Raw genomic sequence first — 23153 nt, 5'->3', positions numbered from 1 at the left:
GTCTCCATTCAGTGACAGTGAGACAGCATGGACAGTCCAGGACCCTGAAACAAGCAGCTAATTGGAATTCAGCCATCACTAATCTTATTAGTTACACCTGTGCTTTGACATGTCACAATGGCTCCTATGAAAAACGGCTATTCAGAGATTTGAATTTCAGCTACCATCTCACAATCACTGATAACATACAGACAACCATCCCACCATTGAAAAATATTTTCTTTTGACCGTCCCGCGTCCGAATACTATCCTTTGGCGTGGTCAAGCTAAGTCTCTGTGGCGCAATCGGTTAGCGCGTTCGGCTGTTAACCGAAAGGTTGGTGGTTCGAGCCCACCCAGGGACGAAATTGTTTACTGCATTTCGTTGTCTATGTATTGCACTCTGACGGTGACAAAGTTGAATCTCACCCAAAACAATCTCATGATTCTAAAAAGTTACACAGAATGAGTGAAAATAACTAAAGCAGCTATTAATGAAAACAAAGTGATTGGGCCTGTGTGACTTAGCTAGACTATTGGTAACTATGTCAATTCTAGTATGAATACAAATTAAGTTGACTATTATAATTATTATTATTACAGAGAAAATAATTGCTGGAGAGGAAATTAAATTAATTTATTGCACATACTAAAAATGTTGGATCATTGGATACTAAAAATGAATCTATTGCACTTCCCATTAAAGGGAGCAGCTCAGACTCTCATTGAAGAGGTGGAAGGTATCACTGACTTCATGTTCCTCTTTTTCCAGGTTTTCAAAAGAATGTGAAATGCTGCTCACTGACAATCTTTGTAGAAACCACCTTATATTATAAGGTCATGAGTTTCCCGTCAGTGGTTAAATAAGTTAATTTTTTTGCATATTGTGTGTATATTTGTGTTAACATTTGAGATCAATATAATGTTTTCATGCTTCCTTATGCTGATATATCAATTAACATAAACCTTATTCACTATTTTCTCTCAACTCTGCCTTGGAGGCACCTCATTGGCTGTTGCTATGACATCGCCGTAGCTTCTGCAGAGTGAAGCATTGTGGGATACACAAACATTTAGCGTTAAGTCGAAGATGTTTTGAACAGAAAAGAGCGATTTAGAGTTTACATGATTAAACGCCATCACGATGAAGGTCAGTATCAGCGAATGAATTTAAGATACCAGCATGTTTACGGTTTCGAAGTTGAGTTTTATGACGTGGAGGGGCTTCAGCCTGCTAGCTAACCTAGCTACTTGCTAGCTTTAGCGTTAATTTTGCAACTTCTGGAAGCTAATGTGCCTTTAACGTTTTACATTTGGTAGCGTTAGTTAAAGCAGCAGTCTCGCTGGCTGTAGTGTGAACTAAAGTCAGACATAGGGAAAATGCGTAACACTATGCTGTTTGGCTAACTTATGAGCGGAATAACAATAACAGTTTGACAAAGTGGTCGCCTGCACTTTACCTGCAACTACGATAACGTTAGCTGTGGCAGCTATCCATTCATAACGTTTTATACAGATTAAAATGTAGCGTAACTTAAATTAATTCCATTAGTAACGTCAGCTTCATAATTGACCAATAAGAGCGAGCGGTAGGTATTCCATTACACTGAAAAGAAAGAGCTTCTAGGTCTTGATATACTTAACTGGACACCTGTTGCAGATAACACACACTGTTTTGTGAGGGATGCTGCTATCAGTGTCTGCAAATATATATGTGCATGTAATGTTTGACATTTCTGTTACATTTCTTGAGTTATCTGTGCACACAAGGGTTGCCAGACCTACTGTAGATTAAAGGGGCACTCCATTGGTTTAGTATTGCACTCCATAAAGTTGGGGCACTAACAAGACAGGGATTTAAAGAGAACAATCAAAATTGATGCAGGAGAGGCTACAGTACACTGATTTTAAGTCCCTTGTATGGATCAAACTCCAAAAAATGCTAGATAGTTAACTTCCTATAATGCATCTTGACTTTCATTCTTCACAGTCTGTTAATGCCCACGATGTTTCAACCTCCACATGCCCATATGCAGACTCCAAGCACAAACCAGGATTACCTTAGTGATGTCACTTGAGTAATTTTCTCAGACCGGCTCCTCCAGGCCCACAGAAGATGATTAACAGATGCTGTCACCTCAAAAATTGGAAAATTTCCAGTTCATTCAATACAGTATAACAGTTTATACTCACGTCTTTTCATTACTTTTCTACATTTTATTTTTTGAACAGCAAATACACAGTAACTTTGATTGTGGTTTGTAAGAGCATCTAAACCCAGTAAGCAGTCACAGATCACAGTAAGCAGTCTTGGGTAGGATGTGTGGAAACTGTCATTGCATTTCAAACATATGTTACAGCTATTCCTCTGACTAAAACTATGAATGCCACTCAGTTTCCACATATTTGAGTGTCTTTTTCCACATAAAACTTTTATTAATTTTTTTTGTCCTCAGAGCATTTTCATCCTTGATGACAAAGCCTGGCTGGGTTCTAGCCTACTGTATAAGTGGCAGAAAACCCTTGGTAATTATATTGCTGTTGCAGGGTGAGTAAACTGTTGTGGTAGGAAATGTAGCCTGAATAAAACCTGAGTAGCAATCTGCTTCCTTTTGTACAAGATTTACACCAGTTCATTACTTCAAATGTGGATGATCTCTCTAATCATACAGACAGGACAGCTCAGTGAAAATATTTGATCGGCATGGACACATGTGGACTGAAGTCAACCTTCCGGGGTAAGTGTAAGATCAGCATTTTTGGCTCCAGTTTTGCCTTATTAAAAAGCTTTCCATGGTTATCAGCCACTGTTTAAAAGTCTCTGAACTTCTTTTGTGCTTTCTCCTCTTTTTCCTGCCCCTCGTAGACGCTGTGTGGGAATGGATTGGGATAAAGATGGGGACATTTTGGCGGTGATAGCTGCAAAATCCAGCTCAATCTACCTCTGGGATGCCAGTGTCAATAAAACATCCCAGATAGACAGCGGCATGAGGTGTGACAAGCATGATCATTTCCAGTTAGCGAGAAGTTAGCATTGGGTTAATTGTCCTGAAAGCCGATACCAGTGTTAGCACATTATAATTCCAATAAAAGAACAAATTTTTTTTTTTTTTTTTTTTTGAGATAACAGTAAATTTGAAATGACCATTAATCTCTTCTAATACTGTGGGTTTGTTTCTCGCTGTTGTTGATTTCAACAGAGATCAGATGTCCCTCATCCTGTGGTCAAAGACGGGCCCGCTACTGGCCGTTGGAACGGTCAAAGGAAACCTGTTGATTTACAATCAGCAGACCTCACGCAAGATCCCTGTACTGGGTAATACACATACAAGTTAACTGCACAGATACTTGTTCATGCTTTTGTTTGTCTTTAGTCACTTCACTTTCCTGTTTGTCTCTCGCTCTCTGTCCACGAATGCTAGGTAAGCATACCAAGAAGATCACCTGCGGGTGCTGGAGTTCTCAGAATCTACTGGCTCTGGGAAGTGATGACAACACTCTGAGCATCAGCAATCATGAGGGGGACACCGTCAGACAGGTAGCCACATACTGTAACACATAAGCAGCACAAACATGCTATCTTGGCCAGGTAACTGCGCAGTTTCAACATCAAATTATCCAGGTGGACTTGAAATAAGTGCAACAGCCACATGTGTTTGTCTCACATTACTAGTAAAGAAAAGTACTGCCAGGAACCCCACAGTGGTCCTACTGTGTGATGTAGTGCAAGGTAAACAAATAAAAGCTGAGATGCATTGAAAAATGACAGAACAGCCAACTTGTGTCATAACAGCACAGTCTCAGAAAGTGAAGGAGTAAAATAAGCAAAAAAGGGAAAGAAGATCCAGTTTTCCTTCCTTGTCTTTTGCCAGACAATGCTTCGTGGTGAACCTGCTGAGATCTGCTTTTCTGTGATGAAGACGGATGAAAGGTCTGCTCAAGGAGAGAACACTGTAAGTGTGTGATTTCTGCAGTTTTTTTTGCTTTGGTTTATCCACATTCTTCTCATGCGCGCCCTGTACACAATCATTTTTACATCACACATTTATTACAACATGTTCACGTTTCAGTGTCTAGAAGTGTCTCTGTTTACTTTTGTCATACGTATATTCACCATAGGCTGTGTACTCTCACTGTGCAAACCTCTTAAATCTGTGAAAATGTTACACAAACTGAAAGTTTACTAGAGTGAAGTAATTGTTTGAACTTGACCTCATAGCATATGTTTATCGTCCTGCAAATATTGACCCTCCAGGTGAGTGTGTCTGTGGACAAGAAGATACTGATGCTTTTCAATGTCAACGACCCTGAAAACCGGATAGAATTGACCTTCCAGCGCCACTACGGAAACATCGTGTCCTACCGCTGGTATTGCACCTGATCACACACTCACGAAACACTGGTTCTTTGTTATGGCAGTCGGATCTTTGTGCTAATGTTTGTTCTCTTCTTCTGTGTGTCCTCTCAAGGTACGGTGATGGGTATATACTGATTGGCTTCTCCCACGGATATTTTGTGGTTATTTCCACTCACATCAGGGAGATTGGGCAGGAGCTCTATCAGGCTCACAACCACAAAGATAGTCTCAACAGCGTGGCCATCTCGCCAGCGTTAAACAAAGCTGCCTCCTGCGGGGACAACAGGTGCACACAGGCTTTCAAAAGAAACAACAGAATTGTTTTTCTCCTCTTTTTGTGAGGTGAAAAAACTAAAGCCATGTGCTTCTTCTTGCAGCATAAAGATCCACGAGCTGTCTGATCTCAAAGATATCAGCAATGTGGTTCGGCTGGATGATGAAACCAAAGGTGAGACAGTCCTCTTTTCTGGCCATACTGTTCGAAGGCCATGTTGAACGCACTGCCCGCTTCTCCTTCATTTGACTCTCACTCTCCTCCTCCAGGTCTAGACCAGCTGAGCTGGACAGATGATGGCCAGTTGTTGTCGGTTTCCACACAGAAGGGATCACTCCATGTCTTCCTGACTAAGCTGCCCATCCTGGGTGACAGCTTTGGTACCCGACTGGCATACCTCACCTCTCTACTGGAGGTCACTGTGTCCAACCAGGTGGAGGGGGTGAGGACACGCTCACTCATGCACACAACATTACACTCTCTACTCATGTTAGAAGATTTTCCTAAAGATGGAAGTACAGCAATACAACAAGAAATAGTCTCAAAACATTTCCACAGTGCTAAACAGCTGTTGCTGTGGTTAGAAATGTTGTCATTTGTGAGACACTGTAATGCTGTTTGACTGATTGCAGCCATAATATGGAAAATATATAATATAATTAATAAAATAAACCCTTTTATATGGGAGGTAGTCCTAATATGTTAGGTACCAATTTTGGAAACAGTAAAAAAAATTGAAGGACATAAACTTACTGTTGGCAGAGATGGAATACTGAGAATACTGTGTACCTACCTAAAAAAAAAAGGGAGAAAAAAAAGTACTTGTGAGTGCTTCATGAACGGCCACACAGTGACCTTCAGTTACAGTCAGTTATTCATCAACCTGTGGATTGATTTACCACTGAATTTCATTTCAAACAGATAAACACACTCTGCCAAAAGTAACATGTAAAATCATCACCACAGTTTCAGGAGCCACATTTAGGATCAATATTTAAATGACCCAAAAAATAATCATTGAAGTCAACTGTGTTTGGACAACAAACAAGTGAGCTCAGGATCGAGCTGATGGGAGGAAAGACTGATGAAAACTAAACGGGGAGTGCTACAGCTGGGGTGAGACACTGCTGACTCGATTCAGTCCCTCTTTGATGCTCTGTGTTTTTTTTTTAGGAGAGTCCTGTGGCCATAGAAGTGGAAGTAGAGCCTACTTTCATTGCGATGGGACCGCACCATGTGGCTGTGGGAATGAACAACAGAGCCTGGTTCTACGCCCTGGTAGACCAAGCACCTGGTGTGTGTGTGTCTGTGTGTGTGTGATGTGTGGTGTGTTGATATTTCTTTAACCATGTGCGAGTGGATGAATTAGTCTAACTAAACTGCTTTGTTTGTCACTCAGGTTTTAACAAGCTGAAAGACGTTGAGTATTTGGGGACGATAGCCGGCATGTGCCTTAACTCAGACTACGCAGCGGCACTGTTTGAGGGAAAAGTGCAGCTGCACATGGTGAGCCGTCGACCGTGTGCACTTTTGTTTCTCTTTTTATTGACCCATGAACGATTGCTGAGGGGGCTTCACCAGTTACTGTTTTTTATGTCTGTGTTTAGATCGAGGGCAAAGAGCAGGAGGAGAAGAAGCAGATGAAGTTGTTTCCAGACGATGACAGAAATGGTCGGATCCTTTGCCACGCCCTCACCGCCGACTTCCTCTTCTACGGCACTGATGTAAGACTCAGCACACTAAGTTTTAGGATGACATAATAGGAAGACACTTTTTAGTTTCGATCTGTAGCCTTTTCTAAGCAAGTGTCTCCTAAAGCTAGTTTAAAATCAAGCTTCTCCACAAACAGTGACTGGATGCCAGATCCTGACGACTTAAAGTTACCATATGTGAATCATAATGTTCCTCCCTGTATTTGTTCTTTACAGAACTGTCTCATTATTTCATCATTATAGATGAGGGAGGGCTAATCTTGAGTTGTCTGTGATCTAATATCGATTTCCTCTGCCTTTTGTCATCAAACCCAAACCAAACATGTACTGAAAACATGAAGGTTGTCACACAAAAGTCGTGACATTGAGTTCTTCTTTATGTTTTCTTGATTTAATGAGCTCAAACTCTTTGTGTTCTCTTTTCATTATCTTCCCTTTGTTATTTCCCTTCATCCTGCCTTTTGTTTTCCAATGCGTGTTATCACCTCTCTATCTGTTTCACAGTCAGGTAATGTGGTGTGCGTGTTCGTGGAGGAATGGAAGACCGTGAGCAGCTACAGCCACTCAGTTGGTGTGAGGAAAGTGTTTCCCGACCTAAATGGCACTCGGCTGGTTTTCATCGACGACAAGAACGGCGGCTTCCTGCTCTCCCCTGCAAATGTCAGTACATACCGTTTAAACCGCTTAAAACATGTATCGAGTCGGGGTGTGCCGTATCATATCATTCACAATAATATAGGTATAATTTTTAATAGGATAAAGAACATTCATATTGTGATAATGGAAATATTCTGACTTGATTACACCACACCATCGTGCACAGCAACCACAAGCATGGCTGAAAGCGAAAGTCACCTGCGTGTGTGTTTTTGTGTGTGTGTGTGTGTATCTCTGTGTGTGTGTCCCATCCAGGCTACAGACTCCTGCTTTGAACTGCCCAACTTCTCTCCCACCATCACAGGAGTGCTGTGGGACAACTGGCATGCTGACAGAGGAGTGTTTGTAGCTTATGATGATGACAAAGTCTATACCTATGCCCTGCATAAAACCACCATATATGGTAGGGTGACACCACACCATCCTGCACATACACACACAGACACACTCACACACACACTCTTAGGTACTACCCTTAAAACACTCAAAATGCAGTGTTTTTTTAATCTTTTGTTTCTGTCTCCCTCACTTTGTCTGCCCAGGCCCGCGGGTGGTGTTGGTGGGGAGCACAGCACTCCTCTTTTCCCAGAAGCCTTTGCTCTTATACAATGGAGAGCTGACGTGTCAGACGGCGAGCGGCAAAACCAGTGAGGTGCCTCTGAGCACACACTCCTTCCTCAAGCGCTCTGCTGGCACGTCGGCAGATCCACTGCCGGAGCTCAGCAAGCAGCTCGCACAGGCACTCATGCTCAAGAGGTCGGCCATGCTGGAGATACTGATGATGTGTGCTCGTATCTGTGTTCTCTGAAGTACTTAATCTGTGGTTCCTGTCCAGGTTCCATGACGCCTGTGATCTGTGTAAGTCTGCAGGCACTAACGCAGACTGGACAGAGATGGGCAAAGCCTGTCTAGTCCACATGGAGGTGGAGCTGGCCATGCAGGTCTACCGCATGAGTGGTAATGTGGGCATGGTGCTGTCACTGCAGGGCATCCAGGTACAAGTCACAGACAAACCACGGTTCATATGTCACTCCCTCTCCATAACAGACACTGTTTGAGTCCATTCTGACAATTCTGATACCCCCTCCCTCCCCCGCTCTCTGTCCAGGGGATAGAGGACATGAATTTAAGGGCAGGACATTTGGCCATGTTTCTAGGTGACTACAACCTGGCCCAGGACCTCTATATGTCCTCAGGCTGCCCAATCGCTGCCCTGGAGGTAATAACATACGCTCAATTTAAGAGTGATTATTCTTGTGTGCATGTGTTTGTGTATGTGTGTAAGAGACCACAGATGATCACGTGTGTCTTTTATCACCCAGCAGGAAGCAGATTTAATAATTCCAGACCATTCTCTATTGGATATTGTCATTAAGTGTAACACATTACTGCAAAGCTAAAGATTGTTAATGTAGGCTTAAATTCAGACAGATGTCTTCAACTTTCACGGTGTGTGTGTGTGTTTGTGTGTGTCTGTGTTTCAGATGAGGAGGGACCTGCTGCATTGGGACAGTGCTCTTATGTTAGCCAAGAGGCTAGCAGAAGACCAAATTCCTTTCATATCTAAAGAATACGCTGTCCATCTGGAGTTTGTGTAAGTACATGGGCACGCAGACGAACACACACACACACACACACACACACACACACACACACACACACACACCATTCAGTAGACCTGATCCTTATCTACACTGAATCTAAACCTCTCTCTCTCTCTCTCTCTCTCTCTCTCTCTCTCTCTCTCTCTCTCTCTCTGTGTGTAGTGGAGACTATGTGAATGCTCTGGCGCACTATGAAAAAGGCATGACCCACAATAATAAAGTAAGTGCGATAAACTCGACCTCAGTCTTCTGCTCTGACAACAGTGACAAGAAGTTTGAAACTGTGAGCATGCTCATGACAGTTTTTTACTTTACTTTCCACAGTCATTGCATTTTTTTGCCCCCAAGGCTCTAGTCTGAAGTCTCCTCTATCCGCTGTCCTCACCTTCCTCCATGTCCCTGTTGCTGTGCAGTTCCAGGAGCACGATGAGGCTTGTCAAGCAGGTGTAGCCAGGATGTCCATCAGGATGGGTGACATCAGGAGAGGAGCCGCTCAGGCAATCCAGCACCCGAGCAGAGTCCTCAAGAAGGAATGTGGAGCCATACTGGAGAGCATGAAGGTAGAGAGTCAGCTTTGTCTCCTAAATTTTTTTTTTTTTTTGGGAAATTGAAATATCACAGATTGGTGGTAGATTATTACCATCTGATATGTTTATGTATGTAGTTCATCATGTGTGTTTCTAGAGCACTGTTCTGCACTACTGCACATCGGAGCAGCTAATGTCTTTGAGTATCTTTTTGTTCATATCCTCTTTTGTTTTTTTGTCTCTAACAGCAATTCTCTGAAGCCGCTCAGCTCTATGAAAAAGGCCAGTATTATGACAAGGCTGCATCGGTCTACATACGCTGCAAGAACTGGTGAGACAAGCGCCAAAACACACCAACATTCAGACCTGCCAGTTGCTCTCCTGCTTTATAACCCTCCACTTTATTTTTACTCCATACTCAGGGCGAAGGTGGGAGAGTTGCTCCCACACGTCTCCTCTCCTAAGATCCACCTGCAGTACGCCAAGGCCAAGGAGGCGGACGGCAAGTAGGTTCTCAGTTTGACTGTCCGTCACATGGACGATAATGAAAGACTGAAGTCATAAAAGGAGGGGCTGATGAATGAGTACTGTGTGCACCAGGTATAAGGACGCTGCACGGGCCTATGAGAGCGCCAAAGACTGGGACAACATGATACGGGTGCTGCTGGACCACCTGAACAACCCAGAGGAAGCTGTGCGCATCGTCAGGGAGACGCAGAGCATCGATGGAGCCAAGATGGTTGCCAGGTAGGACAAGAAGTCTCTGGGTCTGCGGAAGTGCCTTAAACCTGCATTCTGTCTAATGGTCAGCAGGGGGCGACTCCAGTGGTTGCAAAAAGAAATCCAATTGTATAGAAGTCTATGAGAAAATGACCATACTTCTCACTTGATTTATTAACTCGGTAAACATTTTACTAAAGAGTTTGTGTTCTCAGTTGTTTGTTTCAAGTCTTCTTCAATACAGCCTGATGTTCATTTTGTAATTTATGGCCCCACTGAGAGTCTGCTGACCGGTTAATCTACTGTTTGTTTCGTCTCCAATTCTTTTCCCTCTTTTACCTCTTTACGTATGTTCGCATGTATCTCAGGTTCTTCCTGATGTTGAATGACTACGGCTCAGCCATCCACTTCCTGGTGCTGTCTCAGTGCAACGACGAAGCTTTCCAACTGGCGCAGCAGCACGGACAGATGGAGGTCTACGCAGACATCATCGGTCAGTCTGCGTGTGAATGAGTGTACAGACATTTTTACAGAAACAACCGGGTCTAAGTTCATTTCCTGCTGCAGTATTTGCTTGTGATTTTCTAGCAATGCAGTTCGAGTGAAACAGTCTGTAAGTTAATTGCATGGCTGCTGTGGTGTGTTCATCAGGCCCAGAGGCGACGCAGGAGGACTACCAGAGCATCGCTCTCTACTTTGAGGGAGAGAAGAAACACCTGCAGGCTGGCAAGTTCTTTCAGAAGTGTGGGCAGTACAGCAGAGTGAGAGCTCTCCCTCATCCAGCATTTTCTAACTCTGATTTATAGGTACTAACAGTTAGTGACTCACTCGCCGGTTCTTTCGTCTTTCTGTTCACTGTCTCAGGCCCTGAAGCACTTCCTGAAGTGTCCCAACACTGACGACAACCTGGCTGTGGAGATGGCCATAGAGACGGTGAGTGTGTCAAACTGAGTGTCTCATGCATACACAGAATGATGTGACCGTTCAGTTACTGATGTTTGGATGTGTGTGTGTTTTACAGGTGGGCCAGGCCAAGGACAGTTCTCTGACCAGTCAGCTGATAGATTACCTGATGGGAGAGAGTGACGGCATGCCCAAGGTAATCAATACGCTGCAAGACTTTTGTCTCAGTGTGTGTGACTTTCCGACGTGATTTTGTTGTGATATATTCGATATGAAATCAGTTTTATATGTTTTTCTCTTAAATGTACAATGTCTCTTAAATGTCTCTTAAATGCTCACCCTGACCCAGACTGAACTGCTGACAGTTAGTTGACCTTTCTTTCCTTTTCCCAGGATGCAAAGTACCTGTTCCGTCTGTACATGGCGCTGCAGCAGTACAGGGAGGCTGCTCGCACCGCCATCATCATCGCCAGAGAGGAGCAGTGTGCAGGTACAAAGGTGTTCACACAGACCCTAACCAAACAGAGGTGCACCAAAGCTTGTGTAACTTTTTTTGTTTTTGCATATTTCCCCTGCAGGGAACTACCGTAACGCTCATGACGTGCTGTTCAGCATGTACACGGAGCTGCAGGCCCAGAAGATTAAAATCCCTGCTGAGATGGCCACAAACCTGATGATCCTCCACTCCTACCTACTGGTTAAGGTCAGCACAGCCAAAATCTGTCACACACACCTGCCATGTGATCGTTCAGGTTATTTACTGTAGTCCTGCTGAACTGCTTTGTACATAAGACTGTGCAGAATATTTAAATTTCTTTCAGGGGCATTTTTTGCCATTATTAGATAGATGGTAGAGAGGACAGGAAACGAGGAAAGGGCCAGAAATAAACCAGGAACACTGTGTTTCATGGTCAGCCCGGCGTGAACGGTTGTTGGTTTTGCTGGTCGTTAAAGGCATCAGTAAGCTTGAAACGCTTTTGATGGTGACACTGATGGGGCTGCATCTGAAAAGATCTTTCGTTAAAAGGTTTATAAAGCACGATGCCCATGTCCATTTACTGTTACAACTACTGTTCTTGACTTTGTACATGATGTGTTGTTATGTAGATCCACGTGAAGAGGGGAGACCACCTGAAAGGGGCTCGCATGCTCATTCGTGTCAGCAACAATATCAGCAAGTTTCCTGCACGTGAGTCCACAAATTTACCTTTTCACAACTCTGCTGATCTACTGTCCAGTTCACACAGAGAAGATCTAAACGAGGCTGAAATGTCAGAGGAAGTTAAAAACTGTCCATCAGAGACCTCTCTGATCAGTGTGTGTGTGTGTGTGTATGTATGTGTGTAGATGTTGTTCCCATTCTGACGTCGGCGGTCATCGAATGTCATCGTGCCAGATTGAAGAACTCGGCCTTCAGCTTTGCCGCCATGCTGATGAGACCAGAGTACCGGAATGAGATCGACCCAAAGTACCGGAAGAAGATCGAGGCGATGGTTCGGTGAGTCCACACCTCCTGTCTTCTTCATCACTTTTTAAACTCCCTCTCCTGCTCTTTCCTGACCTCCCTCTTTCTCCCCACATACATTTGATTCCTTGTCCGCAGACGTCCGGATACTTCAGAGCTGGAGGAGGAAACAACTCCATGTCCTTTCTGTGGCTTTCAGCTTCCACAGAATGAGCTGCTGTGCATCTCCTGCAAGAACAACTTGCCCTACTGCATTGCCACGGTACAAACACACACACACACACACACACACACACACACACACACACACACACACACACAAAGATGTGTTTTGAACCGAATAGTTGCCCCTGTTTTTTTTTTTTTTTGATCTCTGTCCCTTTGCTTTCTCAGGGTCGTCACATGCTGAAAGAAGACTGGTCTGTGTGTCCTCATTGTGAATTTCCTGCTCTCTACTCACAGTTCATTCTGTAAGTGAACATTTTTCGTGTGGGTTGGGGCTGAAGTTTTGGGGTGTGGAGTTAGAAAGAAGTGAGTTTTATGACAGAGACAGGCTGCGTCCCCATTTCCACTCATTATGCTGAGTCAAGCGTCTCCCAGATGCAGCTTCAAACTGAACATACAGACACAGAATAAGTATTTTCCCCAAAAGAGTCACTCCTCTGTCTCTCACACACACACACATCTACATTGAACTGTCTGTGTGTCCAGGCTGCTGGAGACGGAGACGGTGTGTCCCATGTGCTCCGAGACTCTGAGTATCAAACAGGTGAAGAAGATCTCCGATTGTTCCAAATACCTGCAGGCTGATGAACTGGACCAGTGAAGAAAAGAAAAACATCGTGTGTGTGTATAATTGAGGACATCAAAGATATATGTATATATTTACAATTATCTGACAGCTTTAGTAACTAATTACTATATAAAGTAAGTTTTTTTTTTTAAGTGAAACGTTTTGTGTACGTTCATTATTGGTCTTTTTGTAGCTGTGTTTTTTTTTTTAATAAATCATCGGATGTTATTTTATTTTTATTATTCGTCTTTTTTCGGGAACAGAAACATGTGAAGAATTACTCTTCAGTGTTTTTTCCTCTCTGCTGTGGTGACGACTGACAGGCTTTATTTTACTCTGTACGGGTTTAGAAACATTTCACTCTTTGACAAAACCTCCCGTGTCTGTCTCGAGCTCCATGTTGTAGTTGTTCTGGAGCTTTCGATCAGATCACAAAGTCTTCCTCTGATGAAGTTTGTCACAGAAACAGACATTTCTTTAAGGCGGTCTGGTTCATGTTGATTTTAAAGTTTTGCGATTGAAAGAACATTTTCCGTGACAACTGTGCCATCTGCTGCTGAAGACTGTGTGATGAGACTGAAAGCGACTGGATTTTTTTAAACACTTGCTCAGTTTAAAGCTTCTTCAGGGGTAAACGAGATCTTTGGGTTTCAAACACGACATTTGAAGACGTCACCTTGGGCTCTGTGAAGCTGTGATGGGCATTTTAACCAAATATTTAATAAAAAAAAAAAAAAGACTAATCGTTATAATAATCTGCTAATCTCAGATTATTTGGTGACAGTCTGCATTGATTGTCTTGATTTGATTAGATTAGATGACAGGATGTTATATTCAGACCAACTGTCATCTCTACATCTGATTTAAAAAAAAAAAAAAAAATTATTTGTATATATAAACACATTCATTGCCGACACTCATGAGCAACATATTTCTCTATTATTTCCCATGAAATCTTTACAAAATTGCGATTTACAGGAGCATCAGTGCTAACCGTGGAGCTAGAGCATTCCTGTCTGGTGGTCATAGCAAAAAGTAACAGTCTTTTACATCACATTATTTACAACCTCGACCCCTGGATCACAAACTAACGATGGAAGAAACGCACGACGCTCCTGCTGAGACACATCATTACAGAGGCTTACTGACATGATAATGGGTGATAATATGCGTCATTTGTGAAGAGACATTCAGATGGAAACATGACAGGAAGTTAAAAAAATGAGCAAAGACATTTCTCAGTCACATGTTTGGATGAGGGACAGATGGATTACCTGCAGAGGTTAAAGATCACTTTCACTACTTGATCGTGATGATCATTAAAGGATCGTTACAAGTGCAGAGACGAGTATCACAGTCTTTGGGGGCTGAGGGAGGCAGTTTGTCTTCCTCCTCTGCTCATCGGTCATTTCTTGCCCTTGCCTTTCCCTTTGCCCTTCCCAGAATCTTCCTTCTTCTGCGCCTTCGTGGCTTTGGCCTTCTTCTGCTGCGGGGAGCAACACGACAAGACGACATAGACAGAGAAAGATAAGAAGGCAGACAGAAAATACTGTGAGTGTTCATGGGACGAAATGGATTCGCATGTTATTCCAAGTTGAATGCTCTTACTTTGATCATGGCGTCGGTCTTCAGGTCCTCCCCCTCGTCCTCAGACTCCTGCGCTTCATTGTCCACGTCCTCGCCTCCCAATTCTGACTCCCCACCGCCACCACGGCGGCCCTTCTTCACTACTTGTAGGGAGTACGGCGTCAAGTGAACTTCTTTGTTGTAGGTCCGTGTGAACGCTGCCTTCACCTGTGAGGAGACGGGCAGCAGAGGCGTCAGACATGTGGGTTGACTGATAATAAAAGATCCTTTTCATGGATCAAACACTGTAATATTGGTATATGCTGCCGTCTTTCTGAGACAATCAGTAGGATTTACCAAAGTCAGAATTTTTCAAATCCTATACACAGTTTTACCCAGTAGAAAAGCACTGGTACTGGTAAAGGGGTGTTTATATGTGGGTCAATAAAGCAGAATGATACTCGGACATGCTGCAAGTGTCGTCAGCCAATCACAAGGGCCTGAACAAACTGTGGTATAATTCCACTGTCTTAAAATGATACCCCCCTCCCGCCTCCTGCTGACCTTAGAGTCCAGTTTGGAGTAGGGATCGGCTTGTCCGCCCCAGACGCTGATCTCCATGATGCTGTCCACGTCCTCCCTGACGAGCTGGTAGTCGTCCAGCAGCTGCACAGCTTCACTGGCGCCCTCTGCTCCGTCCCTCTGAAGTGGACTCAACAGCGCCTGCCGCAGGTAGTGCAGGTAGTCCAGGTTCACTGCCTGTCTGGTGCTCATTGTCCTACAGGAGCCAAACAAATAAAAACACTCAAATCCTCCAGTGTGATTTTGCCTTTGTGTAAACAGCAAAAAGACGGTGATTGAGCCGTCTCACTTTAAACCCATGTGTGAGGCCAGCTCCTGCACGATGCGGGAATGTTTACTGGTGGAGGAGTTCTTGCCGAGCCAGCTGGGGAAGATGGGAAACTGACTCATGTAGCCTCTCATGAGCTCGCCTGGTAGCACGCTGGCATAGATGGCCTGCAGGCACACAAACAGCAGCACAATGATGAATCTCTGGTGCCCCAACTCATAAGACTGTGTGGATTTAAATATATATTTCCAAGAGAAGCCAATTTCAAAGAAGTAAATGCCTCATGTAAATTAAAGAATTACTTTGGGATAAAACAGGCAGTACTTAGAATGGTGAACAGAAAATATTAAGATATTAACATGTCATACGGAGGAAAAGAGCCCAAAACTGAGGCCTTTGGTTGGTCAACCAGGTCAATTACAGTATGTTATGAAAAATATGCTAACAGAAGACACTTGGTTCGCCAGCCTCAAGCCAGATTTATACCTGAGTGTCACTTGACATGGTGTCATTTATCCCCTGATTTCCAGCACATTGACATACCAGCAGGATTCCACATTCAAGTTGTGTGTGTGTGTGTGTGTGTGTGTGTGTGTTTTACCTGTGTGGGCAGCAGCGACCAGTTCTGCCGAGAGCGGATGATTCTGTCCACCAGGTCTCCATCAGAGATGGAGTCAGCCGTCTTGCTGAGCAACACCAGGTGGGACTTCAGGTCACCGCTGAGAGGAGAGACAAGAAAACACAGAAACATTCAGGGAATAGTTCAATAGCTTAGCTTAGCACAGAGACTGGAACAGGTGGAAACAGTTAGCCCCTCTCACCCGGCAGCCTTTGGTCGAACATGCAGGTAGTTCTCTTGGACAAAGAGCGGCGCCAGCGAGTAGTCGTGGAAGAAGAGGTCCGACTTGTCGATGAGGCTCATGTGGGTCTCCTCCCCCACGGCGAACACCTTCCTACAAACGTCAAACGGCCCCAGTTTCATGTCCTTGCGGGCTCTGGCTGAGTCGGACTTGCACTGGTCGTACGTCATCACCTTGTCTTTGGCCGACCACATGCTCAGGTTGTGGATCACCTGGAGACAAGACAGCTGGCGCGGTGAGAGGGGAGACCGCCGGCGGCGACAGAACTGCAGCATGAATCGACTTTTAGGACACTTTGTCTTCTTTTACCTGTCGGACGTCCTGATTGGAAGCTAGGATCATTTCGTTAAGAGCTGCGGGGGGGATCTTGATTCCCTCTTTGTAAGCGATGGACATCATGGCTCCCTGGAAAATGAAAAGGAAAAAAAGTGAAGGATGCAAAATATTTATATTGACGAGTTGACTTTAAAATATTTCAGTTTAAAAGAAGATTAAATTAATATGGCATTAATATATATCGTTCCGTGTGTCAGCATCCAAATGCTTCCAGTGTGTGTGTGTGTGTGTGTGTGTGTGTGTGTGTGTGTACCTTGATCTGCTCCACTCGTGGCCTCTGGAAGCGCAGATCAAAGCAGTAGTTGGCCAGTGATCTGATCTTCTGGTGGTTCCGATCGTTGCACATGCAGATGATGGGAATCTTTGAATTCCTGATCAGGCCAATCATTTCCTACAGAAAGGTCAGAGGTCATGATGAAGAACACACAGTGTATCCATCCTACAGTTTCTAGGAGCAGTTAACCTCAATGAAACATGCCGATCGGAGAGCCACTTCGGTATTTTTGTGGCAATTTTACTGCTACCACTTTGTCTTGGCTGTGGCACACAAATCAGACCTGTGTGCAGGGGTTCAGAGGTCTGGAACCTCGGAACTGAATTTCATCTCCCCCATTTCTGATGTAGGATCAACCACCCCGTAAATCTCTTGAAAATGTCAGAATCTGGCCTAGCTATGGTAGAAATGTGTTTTTTTCACCTGGATTCCTCCGCGGTCCTCGTTGCCAGCCATGCCATCAACCTCATCCATGATCAGGACGTGTTCACTGCTCACCACCCGAGACGTGCCTGCAAAACACACACCAACACTCACATGTACCACATGGCATTCACTTCACTTCTGTTACCTTAATTCTTGACTTGGGAGGTGCAGTCCAGTGTGCTCCTCAGCTCAAAATTAACTGGTCAGCTACCGCATGCAAAATGAAATGAAATTTACATCCCTACAATAAAGGCCAAGGTAGATTAAAGTGTAACAGACAGCAACACAGAGAAACCAAAATTCAAAGAGGGGTTACCTTTGTAGAAGTTCTCGATGCTGGTGTTGTTAAGTGACTCTGCGACGACTTCCTTCAGGCTGTTTTTGCTGCGAGTACAGCTGGCGTTCATCTCCACGTAGGTGAAGCCCAACTCCTGCAGGCCAACACAAAAAGACTGGGAGTCAGGAGTGCAGCAATAAAAATAACACACTGACTGGTGTGAATACACAGAAACACACGCCCGTGTGTGTTTTCAGACTGACCTCACAGACCAGGGCAGCTGTGGTGGTCTTCCCGACCCCCGGCGGTCCAGAAAGCAGAGCAGCTTTGTATCCTGATCCGTCATCTTTCCCTCCAAACTTACCGAACCTTGCTGCTGCACAAGAAACAGGACGAAGCACACGATCTTCAAACACAAACATTTTTCAGAGCTAAAAACTCTCAACACAGGCCAAACAGAGCCAAACCATCTGCTACCTGGCGCCTTGGAAGCTCCCCCCCTGTGGTGTCTGTGCCAGTTCTGCAGCCAGCGCAGCAGCTTATTGGCACAGCTCTGTTCTCCCTGCTGGCCAATCACAGTCTTCAGAGAGCGTGGGCGGTACTTGTCCACCCACAGCAGACTGGAACCTTCTCCAGTCGGTGATGGGGACGATGTGTCGGGGGCTGATGAGGAAGAAGAGGAGGAGGGAAGGCCCAGCTCCCTGCGGGCTGTGTGACCGGAGCCTCTCCCCGATGGAGTGCCGCCCCCCCTGGTCGTGGCATCGTGGCCTTGTGTCAGGCCGGTCTTTGATGGGCTCGGGGTGTGAGGGGACCTGGAATTACCCTTGGAGGGAGAGACCTTCTGGTCTTTGGGGGTGCTCTTTGCGGTCTTGCTTGGGGGAGTCCTGGTCTTTGAGGCTTTGCTCTGAAAACAAAAACATCCCAGAATAGTTACAGCACAAAAAAAAAAAAAAAAAAAAAGGAACCCTTTGTGTGTGTGTGCAGCTAAAGGCCAACTGAAGTTAAACTGTTTGTTTTTTCTGCTCCAGCACAGATATGATCTATAAATCATACAAAATGAGCGTTTTTTTAAGAAAAAGTCAAATCAGTGTTTTGACATCTTCTGGGTTAAAATTGTAAAATCGCTGCTGAACAACAGCATGATTTGAAGTAGAAGTGCTGACCTCAGCCTCTGCAGCGATCTCGTACTTGGACTTCTTTCCTGGTTTGGTTCTGATCAGCTCCAACAGACCATCCTCATCCAGGATCTTGGTACCCAAACTCCCCGCCTGAGTATAAAACCAATTGTACAAACCTAATGAATTTGACGGACAGATAAGCGGAAATATTACAGAAAAGACGCACGAAGGGAAACACAGAGCGAAGTCTCCCATTAGTTTGATTGCTGCTGCTTCAATACTTCTTTACTCAGTCTTTGGTGCAAACATTTACTGCTCATATATCAATATGTGTGAAATTTTACTCAATGTCCTGCATTTGTATATAGTTGACATAGATTTGTGTATTTTAATGAGCTAATTCAGGAATTGATTTTCCAGCTCTGCAGTCGTTAGCCTGGACCAGGCCGGTCACCTTCTCGAGCTTCGAGGCTCCGCCGTCTCTGCCATGCACCAGGTACGTGGTCCTCTTGCTGATATTGCCCGTCACCTTGCCTCCGTAGCGCTCGATGAGGGATTTGGCATCGTCCCTCTCCATGGACTCCAGGACGCCCGTCACCACAAACACGCAGCCCTCCAAACAGTTCTCTGCACCCTGGAAACCACACACAGACACAACATGCAGTCAGTAAGAACAAGAGAGCGGTCAGCTAGAGGATGGATTTTCTCTCACTGCAGCAGTCTGAAGGCCAATGTTACCTGCGGGATTTCCTTGGAGCCCAGAGCTCGCGGTCCATCTCTGTTGAGGTAGCTCCTGTAAGCTGAAGCGTTGGCCTTCCTCTTCCCTTCGTCATCGGGACTCGTACTCGTGCTCTGATTGAGAGACAGAGCAGGATATTTAATTAGCTTGTAATATTTGGGGACAAATAAACGGATTGATATATACTGTCCATCCTGACAATGACAGAATGCATTTTAAGTGACAGATAAGGCGCCTCCTGTGCTCACCTCTGCTTTCTTGGGAGACGTTTTAAGTGCAGTGGGCGTGGTTCCTGTTTTGGGTGTGAACTTCCTGTCTGAACTTGACGAAGCGAGCGGCTCCTTTTTGGGAGAGATTTTTATTTTTGTGGGTGAAATTGGTGTTTTGCTCTTTGGCCCCTCATCTCGCTCTTCATCCCTTTTTTTCATCATGGCCAGTTTGGAGCTGGATTTGACCGGGGCGGGGTTCTTCTTAGGAGTCGGACTAATCACATCCTCCGAGGCGCTGCTCCTTCGACTGGTCTTTGACGGGCTGCTCGTGCTGCCAGCTGCAGAGTCTGTGCTGCTCTTTTTGGGAAATGTAGGTTCTAGCTTGTCATCAGAGCCTTTACGAGCCTGGATGAGGACGCACACGCAAAATGACATGTAACAACAAGTAACAGCGAAAGTGATCGTGCCTTTGTGCTGTTTATTCCATTTCTTAACTCACCTTCTTTGCCTGAGGCTCCTCGTCCAGCATGGCCAGCGTTCTGGCAAACTCCTCGTCCTCATGGACCTGCCTCTCCAGCTGAGTGAAGTCACGCATGAGAATGGAAAAGCAGAGGGCAAGTTCACATATTAACTATGAGTCACGTCAGTATGAAGAGGTTTTCATGGAAAAGTCAATTCTGTCACATTTTCTGCATTACTCCTCAAATGTTTACAATCAAGTATCCATGCAAATATTTAAGCATTATTTAGAATTTCAGAAAAACGACTCACAAATAGTTGCTGAAGCACAATTTTCTGTCAATCGACTAATCAGGTAATTGACTGTGTGTTTCGTCTGTCTGTACTAGTGCAGAAAACTAGCAGCTGTCATTTCGATCAGCTTACCTCCATGTCCTCATCCATCTGCAGCTCTCTGGCGATTTGTTCATCACTCAGCAGATCGTCTTTGTCCTGCGTCGGCTGAGGAGAAGATGAGGAGAAGTCAGTTTGCTGTTAACACTGAAAGGCCGAAAGGGTGGAGGGTTCAGTGAGTGAAACTCAGAAAGCCACGATCCCGATGGTCTGGATGAAGAAGCAGAAGAAGACAGGAAGTAATCCATCAGTACTCACAGCCTTTCGTTTAACGCTGGCGACGAGCTTCTTATCGGAGCGCTGAACAGCCGTACTGCCAAAGTAGTCGAAAACTGAGGTGGGGGTTTGTTTGGGCTGAGGGGGTGGGGCTGACTTTGGGGTGACAGGAGACTTCACTGTAGTTTTCCCCTGCGTGGAGGAGGGCTTGACAGGAGACTTCACCCCGCTTTTGGCTCCTGGGCGAGCACCTCCTGCTTCTGACTTCGTCGGTTTGGCCGTGCCGTTCTGCTTGGGTTTGGAGACTTTCTTCAGGGACTGGAAGTTGTCGCTGTCTGAGTCTACAACCAAAAAGAGAAATATCTTATCATTGCCATTTCCCTGAATGAACTAACAGCACCGCTTGTGTTAAAGCTGGACCCACCTTCTTACAAATGCCTTAAGTTTATAATGTGCCTGCTGCACTTCCTAACCTCTTTGATTTTCATTTTAATTGCTGAATCTTATGTCATCACCTGTTTCAGAGACATACTGCACAGGATCTTTTTTGGGAGGTGGCTCCGTCTTGCTCTTCTTCTGTTTCTCTTTGGGGGATTTCTTTGACTTCTTCGCTAGCTCCTCATCCTCAGAGTCTGGACAGACAGAAAAACAAGAGGCGTCATGAAGAAAAGACGCAGGGAGAGCAAAGACGACCGTGTCCAGATGTTGATCACAGCAGCTCACACGGGCCCCAGTTTGTGCCTCTCACAGAACGAAGCATCTTATTTTTTTTTAAAATAAATAACTGTGGCTGCATCCTGGTGCAGGGGAATCTCTCTCACACACACACACACACACACACACACACACACACACACACACACACACCTGACGTTATGACTGCGTGCTTCTTTCGTTTTTTCTCACTATCCTTGCGTTTCTCCTCTGGCTTGGAGCTCTTGACCTGAAGCATAAAAAGCGCAATAAAACATGATCAATAGGATGATGAAACAGGTGAATCATCACACAAGGGAGGTCAGGAGGTGACACTGTTTCCTTGCCTTGGCGGTCTCTTTCTTGTTCTTTTTCACATCTTCGTCTGAAGACAGAAGATTTTTCTTCTTCTTCTCCTCTGTTTTGGTGTCTCCATTTGAGGCTGCTTTCTGCACCGCAGGCTTTGCTGAGGTCGGTTGAAAGAACCGCCTGATGTCCTGTGTGCACACCAACATTTCTGATTAATTGAGCCCATTAGAAAACGGCGGCAGGAGACCGGAAACTAAGCGCAATGAGCACAAACGCTGCGCTATTATCCAAATATTGAAAGCAAATTGATTGATTTTTGGAAGATTTCGCTTTCTGACAATTGATTTTTCAGGAAAATGTGCATCATGAAAACTTAGTTACCCAAACATGTCAACTGTTAGACGAGCAAAAAATGTGATGCTCGCTGAACTTTCACTCGCTAACTTTAATAAATAGGCTGAGAAGAAGTTTTTCATCTTTAGCTCGAGCTAACATTGCGCACTTGACGTGCGTTTCAGCGGCTGCGCGCAGGTTCAAGACCACAGGATTACCTTTGCTTTATTTAACCCCTTTGTTTCTACGGACAGCTTGTAGTCAGAGCAAATAAACAGCTGAAAATTGCCACGTACCATTACGAACAGGTTCTCTCGCAGTTTAGGGTCAGGTTAGTTGTCAGAAAAGTAATGAAAACCTTCGGTTGCTTGGCGCGAAGCAGGATTCTACCGTCGCCCGGAGATGACGTAGGCCTGGGCGTTGCACGGTGTGCGTCATGTGCGTCACCCCGCGTGCGTCTTCTGTTTTTAATATAAAAACAATTAGCACAACAAACAGATCGACAAAGACAGTCAAAGTATCAGCATATGAGTCAAAAGCATAATGTAAGATTGATAAAATAACCAATAAATGTACCAGACCATATACCATAATAAGATAATTAGCATGATGTATTATGAATATTAATGATATAGTGCTTGTTCGCGTGGGATTTGTTGGGTCTTTGTAGATTAAGATCTATGTGGAAAGTGTCCTCGTGTAATTTGAAGCTATATAAAAAACACTGAGTTAATATTTGGTATGATTGAATTTGAGCAGGCGAGTGTCCAGATTGTTTTTCAAAAAGACTACGCAGTATGTAAATGGGGAGAACATTTTTTTTTTTTTTTTTTACTTTAAAAAGCACCCAGTTCTGTATCTTTCCTTAATGCACTGACCAACTCCATCTTAAAATCTGTTGTAAAAAAAAAAAAAAAAAAACCCTCCGTGGATGAATATTACACTGGAAAATGCGGAAGTTACAGCGTGCAACAAGCATGTCGAGACACAGACACCAGAGGGATAAAAATGACAATGTCTGCAGTAACAACACTGATTTTTGCATTGAACTTCTGTCCTGATACACCAGAATATTATCCTATACATTGATTGATTACGACCTTG

At 44.5% G+C, this 23153-nt stretch overlaps 2 protein-coding genes and 1 non-coding gene across 4 annotated transcripts; 2 read left to right on the top strand and 1 right to left on the bottom strand.

The window, feature by feature from the left end:
• Positions 1 to 270: 270 nt before the first annotated feature.
• On the top strand, positions 271 to 344 carry trnan-guu (transfer RNA asparagine (anticodon GUU)). Its single transcript has one exon. It is a non-coding gene; the product is annotated as a tRNA-Asn (tRNA).
• A 653-nt stretch (positions 345 to 997) lies between these two features.
• On the top strand, positions 998 to 13221 carry wdr19 (WD repeat domain 19). The gene is made up of 36 exons (XM_076728169.1): positions 998 to 1129; positions 2436 to 2527; positions 2652 to 2717; positions 2846 to 2971; positions 3180 to 3295; positions 3402 to 3517; positions 3852 to 3932; positions 4235 to 4347; positions 4449 to 4622; positions 4714 to 4784; positions 4880 to 5052; positions 5784 to 5904; positions 6010 to 6116; positions 6218 to 6334; positions 6827 to 6982; positions 7235 to 7382; positions 7522 to 7735; positions 7815 to 7974; positions 8088 to 8198; positions 8464 to 8573; positions 8746 to 8803; positions 8997 to 9143; positions 9359 to 9441; positions 9533 to 9616; positions 9711 to 9857; positions 10199 to 10323; positions 10482 to 10591; positions 10695 to 10763; positions 10852 to 10929; positions 11127 to 11223; positions 11312 to 11436; positions 11841 to 11922; positions 12081 to 12231; positions 12337 to 12460; positions 12592 to 12668; positions 12910 to 13221. The coding sequence occupies exons 1-36, from the start codon at positions 1124 to 1126 to the stop codon at positions 13022 to 13024; spliced, it is 4050 nt and encodes a 1349-aa protein (XP_076584284.1). The 5' UTR covers positions 998 to 1123; the 3' UTR covers positions 13025 to 13221.
• Positions 13214 to 22474, bottom strand: rfc1 (replication factor C (activator 1) 1). 2 transcript variants are annotated; one of them, XM_076728170.1, is made up of 23 exons: positions 22346 to 22474; positions 21755 to 21904; positions 21582 to 21657; positions 21230 to 21346; positions 20757 to 21055; positions 20532 to 20606; positions 20146 to 20223; positions 19686 to 20051; positions 19437 to 19550; positions 19153 to 19332; positions 18744 to 18848; positions 18058 to 18484; positions 17844 to 17956; positions 17620 to 17734; positions 17301 to 17389; positions 16857 to 16994; positions 16577 to 16672; positions 16229 to 16479; positions 16009 to 16126; positions 15429 to 15574; positions 15122 to 15335; positions 14600 to 14785; positions 13214 to 14477 (listed from the first exon to the last, which is right to left on the bottom strand). In XM_076728170.1, exons 1-23 carry the CDS (start codon positions 22346 to 22348, stop codon positions 14397 to 14399), a joined length of 3537 nt encoding a protein of 1178 aa, XP_076584285.1. In that variant the 5' UTR covers positions 22349 to 22474; the 3' UTR covers positions 13214 to 14396. The 2 variants fall into 2 exon arrangements, with proteins under 2 accessions (XP_076584285.1, XP_076584287.1); XM_076728172.1 differs by having other exon boundaries at positions 17844 to 17953.
• Positions 22475 to 23153: the final 679 nt, after the last annotated feature.

This window comes from Chaetodon auriga, chromosome 4 (assembly GCF_051107435.1).
Source record: "Chaetodon auriga isolate fChaAug3 chromosome 4, fChaAug3.hap1, whole genome shotgun sequence".
Classification (NCBI taxonomy): Eukaryota; Metazoa; Chordata; class Actinopteri; order Chaetodontiformes; family Chaetodontidae; genus Chaetodon; species Chaetodon auriga.
The sequence above is the reverse complement of the archived record's forward strand: the minus strand, read 5'-3'. Positions and strand labels throughout refer to the sequence as shown.

Excerpts from the sequence above, each read along its gene's own strand:
- wdr19 (XM_076728169.1), top strand. Across the intron at positions 4,623-4,713 it reads GCCTCCTGCGGGGACAACAG|CATAAAGATCCACGAGCTGT; the intron begins GTGCACACAGGC and ends TTCTTCTTGCAG. Across the intron at positions 9,144-9,358 it reads CCATACTGGAGAGCATGAAG|CAATTCTCTGAAGCCGCTCA; the intron begins GTAGAGAGTCAG and ends TGTCTCTAACAG.
- rfc1 (XM_076728170.1), bottom strand. Across the intron at positions 20,224-20,531 it reads AGATGGATGAGGACATGGAG|CTGGAGAGGCAGGTCCATGA; the intron begins GTAAGCTGATCG and ends GACTTCACTCAG. Across the intron at positions 16,127-16,228 it reads GTTCGACCAAAGGCTGCCGG|CGGTGACCTGAAGTCCCACC; the intron begins GTGAGAGGGGCT and ends CTCTCCTCTCAG.